The following is a 9,285-nucleotide window of genomic DNA, read 5'->3' as shown; positions in this document are numbered from 1 at the left end:
ATTGCTTTTAGGCCCATTCAACAAAAAGAGCAAAAATCACCTATTAATCAGATCAGGTCTTTTGTTCACACCCTCAGTGACTTCCCATTTCACTTAGAAGGACAGTCAAAACTTTCAAACCTTCCCATAAAGCCCTACGGATACTTGCCCTCCTCCCCCACCATCTTTCTGTCACCTTCTATTACTCTGACATTTGTTTTCCCTGTTTATAGCACACTTTTAAAATTTCTCCTCCTTATATGCAGTGTATATATATATATATATGTTTTTTCATTATTTGTTCCCTAAAAGGGTAGGGATTTTGTCTGTCTGTCACATGGTTGTCCATCAAAAATTGATTGATTGGCTGGAAGAATGAGATATAATGGTATGGTGGGGCAGAGGAATTATTATCAATAGTGAGAAAATAAGTAGGGAATAACTAAGGAAGTCATCCAGAACAAAGTCACATTAAGCTCCAACTTAAACTACACAATAAGTTGGACAGAAAAATATGTAAGTTAAAATTAGAGTGAAAATTTAAAATAATTTTGCTCTCTTGTTCCATGCCCATCCCAGCCTCTACCCTGCTTGAGACCACCACAAGACAGATCTTATTTTTGATGGTTATAACAATGGCTAGAAATCTTAGGGAAATGCTATTTCTTCTTATTTACTAGAAACTATGTAGGATTGCAAAGAGCCAGACATGACTGCAGGAACTTAGCACTCAGATTTCCTTAAAAATTTTTACAAAAAAATGTATATTGCCTCTATAACTCTGTTGTGTATTAAAAATGCAAATACCTAAGGGGATTTACGTATTTAGTCATCATTCGATATTACAACTGAAAAAAGTTTGGTCAGGACTTTTCAGTTTAGCAAGAAAAATTACAAAAAGAAAGAGTTCTGAGATACCTATAAGCTTATACCAAAGGGTGAAAATATATGTAAGAGTTTGTTTCTTGAGTAAGTAGGAGACTAAGGAGAGTTAAAAGACACTTGTTGTTGGGAGTAAGGGCACCTAAAGAGTAACTGAAAATAAGTTATTCAGACCTTTTAGCTTAAAATGGCTCTTGATTTGAAAATAATTACTGTTAAAAACAAGCTAAAAGAAAACACAAGTTCTATTTGTGCTATTTCTTTTCAAAAGTACATTTTCTACACAGACCTGGGAAGTATCCCACCCTTCAGGACTTTTTTAATGGATTCTTTGACATCCTTGTTCCTAAGGCCATAGATAAGGGGGTTAAGCATGGGAATCACTGTGGCATAAAACACAGAGGCCACAGTCTCCTGTATTGTGTCACTGGTAGATGGTTTAAAATACATGAAGATGATGGAGCCATAGAAAACCCCAACAGCTGCAAGGTGGGAGCTACAGGTACTGAAAGCTTTAGATCTGCCTTCAGCTGAGTGGATGTGCAAGATGCTGCGAAGGATGAAAGCATAAGACATGAAGATGGCTACAGCGCATACAAAGGCATTGAATCCAACCAAAATCATCACTGAAAGTTCCTTGGTGTAGTCTCTTGAACAAGATATATTCAGAAGAGGAAGGATGTCACAGAAGTAATGGTGGATGACATTAGTGCCACAGAAGGAGCGGCTAGATATGAAGCTGGTGTGAATCAAGGCTCCAGCAGCCCCCAGTATGTATACACCGGTGACCAGTAGGAAACAGACTCTGTGGGACATGGTAACAGTGTAGAGCAAGGGGTTACAGATGGCAACATAATGATCAAATGCCATGGCTGCCAGCATGTAGGAGTCATTAATAATGAAGAAGCAGAAGAAAAAGAGCTGGGCCATGCACTCAGGAAAGGAAGTGAAGTTCTTCTCTGACACGAAGTTTACCAGCACCTTTGGAATTATGACCGAGGAGTAGCAGAGATCTATGAAGGACAAATTACTGAGAAAATAATACATGGGCGTGTGAAGCTGAGAACTGATCCTGATTAAAATGACCAAGCCCAGGTTGCCCACCACGGAGACCATGTAGATCAATAGAAACAGGAAGAAGAGAGGGAGCTGGAGTCCTGGCTGATCTGTTAACCCCTCAAGGATGAACTCAGTTACCAAAGAATGATTTCTTGTATCCATTCTTCTCCCAGTGTGGTTTGGGGAAGAGATTCTCATTGGCCAAATATTGTCATCTGACAGGATTTAACAATCCAAGATCTGATGAATGACATATTTGCTAACTGACCCAGAATTTCAGAAAACAAGAGACTAAAATCTACTCCTGATTGAAGACTTTCTCAAGATGTTGATGCTTTACTTGGCTCCAGTTTTTACTACTCTCAAGTGACATTTAGGGGTGAAAACCATTTTGTCTTTACAAATGGAATTTTAGATTCCTCTACTAATGGATGGATGGATGGAATCACCAATGCAATGGACATGAACTTGGGAAAACTTTGGGAGATGTTGAGGGACAGGAAGGCCTGGCATGCTGCAGTCCATGGGGTCGCAAAGAGACAGTCATGACTGGGTGACTGAACAACAACAATTAATGGAAAACCACCTTTCTGTAATTCAGACACCTTTGGAGAAAGTACAGTGTTGCCACCCTGTTTTGTTGATGTTCAGTCTGCAACAATCTATGCTCTCTTCCAATGTCTCAAGGGCTATTATAAATGGCCTCTTGCTGGTTTCACTTGCATTTTTCTTCTTGGCTTTGGCATCTTTAACATCTTTAATTTGGTCTTCTCTGACTCCAGTTGCAAAGTGCTTGTTTCCTCCAAGATATCTTGACTTTTTCTTTGTTTTTGCTTGACTGAGAGACTGAGAAAGAGGTTAAGTAAACATGTGCATTAAATCACACAATTTAAAAGCAATAATATTTTCACTGCTTATTTCACTAAACACCTTTAAGATTCTGGTGGGCAGGTGTGGAGATCTACTGCCATATGGCCACCAGAGACAAGCCTCATTTTTTTCATTTATTAAAGCTGCCACCTACCAATCTGCAGTGACTTGCCTCTTTTCTCAGTCTTTCTTTGCCCGCTAAGAATGGGAGCCAAAGAGGGGCAGCCATGTCAGTATCTGGATAACAGCTTAGAGGGGTGGGATAGGGTGGGATGGAGTGGGAGGTGGGAGGGAGGGACAGGAAGGAGGGGACATATGTATACTTATGGCTGATTTATGTTGTTGTATGGCAGAAACCAATACAATATTGTAAAGCAATAATCCTTCAGTTAAAAATAAATAAAAATTTTAAAGACAAATTATCCTGAGTGAAATGAATTAAAAGCATCAAAAGATACAAACTTCCAATTATACGATAAAAGCCCTGAGGATATGATATACAGCATGGTGGACTACAGTTCACAATACTATATTGTATATTTGAAAGTTGCTAATAGACTGGATCTTAAAGTTCTCATTACAAGAAGAAATTGTAACTAGGCGAAATGGTAGATGTTAACTAAACTTAGTGTGATAATTTTGTAGTAGATACATATATTGAATCATCATATTGTATACCTAAAACTTATACAGTGTTATCTGTCAAGTATGTCCAGATAAATCCGGAAATCAAACATTGTTCTGTGCAGAGAGAACACCCAGAGTAAAGACTTTGGCAGAGAGCATGCTTAGGGTGTTGGAGGAACGCTAGAAGACCAATGAGGCTGGACTAGACAGAACCTAAAAGACAAGTGGAGGCTGTAAATGGAACTGTGTGCTGGCTGCAGGTATTAGTAAAACCTGTGAATCTCATCTCGTCTATGATGGGGCAATGCTGGAGAGTTTGCAGAAGGCAGTGTGTTCTGTGCTCTGATGTTTTTTTAAAAGGATCCTTCAGGCTCTGGTTGCTCTGTCAAGAATGTTCATTGAAGAGTGAACAAGGTGATTCAGGGAAATCAGATAGGAGACAAAATGTGCTCCTGTTGAGAGATGATAGCTTGGACCAGGCTAGTAATGATGGGGATATCGAGAAGTAGTCAGAAAAATTGCAGCTGGATTACAAGTTGGATATGGGCATCTGAGAAAGAGTGGCAGAAATAGGATGGAGGATATGAGCCTGAAGTTGGATCAACGGTCATGGTAGAGAGCAGGCTTAGGAGACAGTTTTCTGTTTTTGATATTTTAATTTGGATGTCTTATTATGTGACCAAATGGATAAATTGAGTAGGAAACTGAAGGTATGAGTTTGGAGTTCAGAGGCAAGGTCTACCTTGGACATTATTTTCTGAATCATCAGTGCATGTATACCATTAAAAGCCGAGGGACTGGATGAGGTCAATCAGGTATGATGCGTACAAACACCTTAAAGCAGTTCCCGGTATGTGAAAAGTTATCAATGAAGTTTGGTTTGGTCATTTTTATTGTTATATCTGATATTTTGAACTAGACCTTAAGAATTTTTAGTGCCTTTTCTCCATTCTTTTTCTATTCCTTATCACCCCTTCTTGACTACTCCCTACAGCAATTCACCCAGAGCAGTATTCCAACAGAGCAACAGTGTTGCTCTGTAGACATCCAACACAGACCCTAGGACCTAGCAGAGATCTGTACTTAACTGTTCACTTTTCTCTCTTCTTTCAAATTCTACCAACAAGACGATTTGGGCACACTTTCTACCCCTAATTTTTTTCAGTCTTCAAGTAAAGCAATACTCTCAGACAGTAGCCTATATTTACATGAAAGTTCCCTAGGTTCCCTTTCTTTTTTAAAATTTTTCTTTGGTTGCATTTATATTCTTTGCATCACTCTCTTTTCTTAGAAAAATCTGAAGAAGGAGTACCAAGACTGGGATAAGATTTAATTATCTTAGTGCTATTAGAAACTGGACACACTTCAGATAAATATTAAAAATATATATACCTGTATGGATTGTGACATTAACAAAATATAGTTCAAAATTTCTTTCCTTGGCAAAGTATTAGATACAAAGGTCCTTTAACTTCTTCTAATATAATAGGAACTCTTAGGTGATTCTGTCTCTGAGGCATAGGGTTGTTTGAAAATTTTTGAAGATCTTGATGTTTAAGCCATGAAAAAGAGTATTTTTTAAATTAGAAACATCTAACTTAATTTAAGTTCTGGGATATGTTTCTCATTCTAGTATTGCAACCAGAAGAGAAAAGCAGACAGAATAAATGAATAGAGGTGTCAGAAAGAACGCTAGGATTTCCTGCCTTTCATTTGGAAGGTTTGTGAATCCACTTTTGGAAAGCACAGAGTGGAGAATGGCATGATTTTTGACCTTTAACGTAGCAGTTTATGAATTAGACTGAGTGTCAGGAGCTTGAATTTTTATTCATTGATTGACCCATTGCTAACTCAGAGATGCTGGATAATATCAATTGGTTAATGTCAGTGTCTTTGTAGTAAGAGGAATCCCTGACCTGAATAAATCTTGTGAGGTTACATTATTAATGCACTTGAAAATTCTCTATAAACTGCAAAGTTGCATATAAATGAGAGATATTATTAATATGACAGCACTCGGGAAATCAAGAGTTTGAAGTCAGAAGAACAGGTATAGAACTAGTGAAAGGAGAAATGGTCTCTATGCATTACATGCTTTATGCTTACCTGTCAAGAAGCAGACACCTGCCTGTTCAGTATTACCCATTAGCGTGGGTGATAAGAATTTTTAACTGCCTTCCAAAATTCAGCTTCAACTACAATATCTTATTAAAGGTAGATAGAATTTCATGACTTACCTGAATATTACCAATAGGTAAAGTGTTGTTGGTCCCATATGATGTTTTAACTTTGGTCTCACATAGTGCATTCATGTGTGTGTGCGCACACACACACACACACACACACACACAAGATAATTTTACAACCAAGCATTAATGGCTCCAAATCTTTCTGATTCTGGAAAAGCCATGGAGTTGATGTTATATGAGGATTCAAGAAATGTTATCGATGAGTAACAGCTTAAAACCAATTAAGCAGAGCAAGAAAAGTAATCCCACTGACTCTCAGTCCTCTGTTATTGAAGAAACATTTTATTTGCATCTATGTGGACCTGAAGGAGATGATGTAAGCATAAATTCCCCCTAGGGCATTGTCATCCCAGTAGTTGAACTCTATAGGGAAAAAGCAATTATAAAGTACCTGTTTGTTGGCAGTATAGTGATATTCCTATTCCTGGAGTGTTTAAAACAAACATCAAACTTCTTTCCCTGAGTGGTAAGAAAATTAATAATGATTCCATAGCAAATATAATGCGGTTGGATGGCATCACTAACTCAATGGACATGAGTTTGAGCAAGCTCTGGGAGATGGTGAAGGACAAGGAAGCCTGGAGTGCTGCAGATGATGGAGTTGCGAAGAGTCAGATATGATGGAGTGACTGAACAACAACAGATAGCAAATATCAAACTTTGGAAACCATATTAAAATTACATTGCTTTATTAAAACCACACAATATCAAGTATTTCCTTAGCATTTAAAACTTTCTGTAATCCAGTCAAACCCATTCCATTATCTCTGAACACAGAAAAATCTTATTGTTCTTAACTCTTCTAGATGTTTTCAAGGATTATACATGGAGAAAAAGAATAGGTGAATCTATAGACTGCTTTGGGTAGAATAGCCATTTTGACAATATTGATTCTTCCAATCCATGAACACGGTATGTTTCTCCATCTGTTTGTGTCCTCTTTGATTTCTTTCATCAGTGTTTTATAGTTTTCTATGTATAGGTCTTTTGTTTCTTTAGGTAGATATACTCCTAAGTATTTTATTCTTTTTGTTGCAATGGTGAATGGTATTGTTTCCTTAATTTCTCTTTCTGTTTTTTCATTGTTAGTATATAGGAATGCAAGGGATTTCTGTGTGTTAATTTTATATCCTGCAACTTTACTATATTCATTGATTAGCTCTAGTAATTTTCTGGTAGAGTCTTTAGGGTTTTCTATGTAGAGGATCATGTCATCTGCAAACAGTGAGAGTTTTACTTCTTCTTTTCCTATCTGGATTCCTTTTACTTCTTTTTCTGCTCTGATTGCTGTGGCCAAAACTTCCAACACTATGTTGAATAGTAGTGGTGAGAGTGGGCACCCTTGTCTTGTTCCTGATTTCAGGGGAAATGCTTTCAATTTTTCACCATTGAGGGTGATGCTTGCTGTGGGTTTGTCATATATAGCTTTTATTATGTTGAGGTATGTTCCTTCTATTCCTGCTTTTGGAGAGTTTTAATCATAAATGAGTGTTGAATTTTGTCAAAGGCTTTCTCTGCAATCTATTGAGATAATCATATGGTTTTTATCTTTCAATTTGTTAATGTGGTGTATTACATTGATTGATTTGCGGATATTAAAGATCCTTGCATTCCTGGATAAAGCCCACTTGGTCATGGTGTATGATTTTTTTAATATGTTGTTGGATTCTGTTTGCTAGAATTTTGTTAAGGATTTTTGCATCTATGTTCATCAGTGATATTGGCCTGTAGTTTTCTTTTTTTGTGGCATCTTTGTCTGGTTTTGGAATTAGGGTGATGGTGGCCTCATAGAATGAGTTTGGAAGTTTACCTTCTTCTGCAATTTTCTGGAAGAGTTTGAGTAAGATAGGTGTTAGCTCTTCTCTAAATTTTTGGTAGAATTCAGCTGTGAAGCCATCTGGTCCTGGGCTTTTGTTTGCTGGAAGATTTTTGATTACAGTTTCATTTCCTTGCTTGTGATGGGTCTGTTAAGATCTTCTATTTCTTCCTGGTTCAGTTTTGGAAAGTTATACTTTTCTAAGAATTTGTCCATTTCATCCAAGTTGTCCATTTTATTGGCATAGAGCTGCTGGTAGTAGTCTCTTATGATCCTTTGTATTTCAGTGTTGTCTTTTGTGATCTCTCCATTTTCATTTCTAATTTTGTTAATTTGGTTTTTCTCTCTTTGTTTCTTAATGAGTCTTGCTAATGGTTTGTCAATTTTGTTTATTTTTTCAAAAAACCAGCTTTTAGCTTTGTTGATTTTTGCTATGGTCTCTTTAGTTTCTTTTGCATTTATTTCTGCCCTGATTTTTAAGATTTCTTTCCTTCTACTAACCCTGGGGTTCTTCATTTCTTCCTTCTCTAATTGCTTTAGGTGTAGAGTTAGGTTATTTATTTGGTTTTTTTCTTGTTTCTTGATGTAAGCCTGTAATGCTATGAACCTTCCCCTTAGCACTGCTTTTACAGTGTCCCATAGGTTTTGGGTTGTTGTGTTTTCATTTTCATTCATTTCTATGCATATTTTGATTTCTTTTTTGATTTCTTCTATGATTTGTTGGTTATTCAGAAGCGTGTTATTTAGCCTCCATATGTTTGAATTTTTAACAATTTTTTTCCTGTAATTGAGATCTAATCTTACTGCACTGTGGTCAGAAAAGATGACTGGAATGATTTCAATTTTTTTGAATTTTCCAAGACCAGATTTATGGCCCAGGATGTGATCTATTCTGGAGAAGGTTCCGTGTGCACTTGAGAAAAAGGTGAAGTTGATTGTTTTGGGGTGAAATGTCCTATAGATATCAATTAGGTCTAGCTGGTCCATTGTGTCATTTAAGGTTTGTGTTTCCTTGTTAATTTTCTGTTTAGTTGATCTATCCATAGTTGTGAGTGGGTATTAAAGTCTCCCACTATTATGTGTTACTATTAATTTCCTCTTTCATACTCGTTAGTGTTTGCCGTACATATTGCGGTGCTCCTATGTTGGGTGCATATATATTTATAATTGTTATATCTTCTTCTTGGATTGATCCTTTGATCATTATGTAGTGTCCTTCTTTGTCTCTTTTCACAGCTTTTATTTGAAAGTCTATTTTATCTGATATGAGTATTGCGACTCCTGCTTTCTTTTGGTCTCCATTTGCATGAAATATTTTTTCCAGCCCTTCACTTTTAGTCTGTATGTGTCTCTTGTTTTGAGGTGGGTCTCTTGTAGACAGCATATATAGGGGTCTTGTTTTTGTATCCATTCAGCCAATCTTTGTCTTTTGGTTGGGGCATTCAACCCATTTACATTTAAGGTAATTATTGATAGGTGTGGTCCCGTTGCCATTTACTTTGTTGTTTTGGGTTCACGTTTATACAACCTTTCTGCATTTCCTGTCTAGAGAAGATCCTTTAGCATTTGTTGAAGAGCTGGTTTGGTGGTGCTGAATTCTCTCAGCTTTTGCTTATCTGTAAAGCTTTTGAGTTCTCCTTCATATCTGAATGAGATCCTTGCTGGATACAGTAATCTAGGTTGTAGGTTATTCTCTTTCATTACTTTCAGTACGTCCTGCCATTCCCTTCTGGCCTGGAGGGTTTCTATTGATAGATCAGCTGTTATCCTTATGGGAATCCCTTTGTGTGTTATTTGTTGTTT

The 9,285-nt window shown here is 37.0% G+C and overlaps 1 protein-coding gene across 1 annotated transcript; it reads right to left on the bottom strand.

The window, feature by feature from the left end:
• Positions 1-1,140: 1,140 nt before the first annotated feature.
• Positions 1,141-2,082, bottom strand: LOC122430570 (olfactory receptor 8D1-like). Its single transcript, XM_043451213.1, has one exon. The coding sequence runs from the start codon at positions 2,080-2,082 to the stop codon at positions 1,141-1,143; it is 942 nt and encodes a 313-aa protein (XP_043307148.1).
• Positions 2,083-9,285: the final 7,203 nt, after the last annotated feature.

Source organism: Cervus canadensis, chromosome 29, assembly GCF_019320065.1.
Source record: "Cervus canadensis isolate Bull #8, Minnesota chromosome 29, ASM1932006v1, whole genome shotgun sequence".
Taxonomy (NCBI): domain Eukaryota; kingdom Metazoa; phylum Chordata; class Mammalia; order Artiodactyla; family Cervidae; genus Cervus; species Cervus canadensis.
The sequence above is the reverse complement of the archived record's forward strand: the minus strand, read 5'-3'. Positions and strand labels throughout refer to the sequence as shown.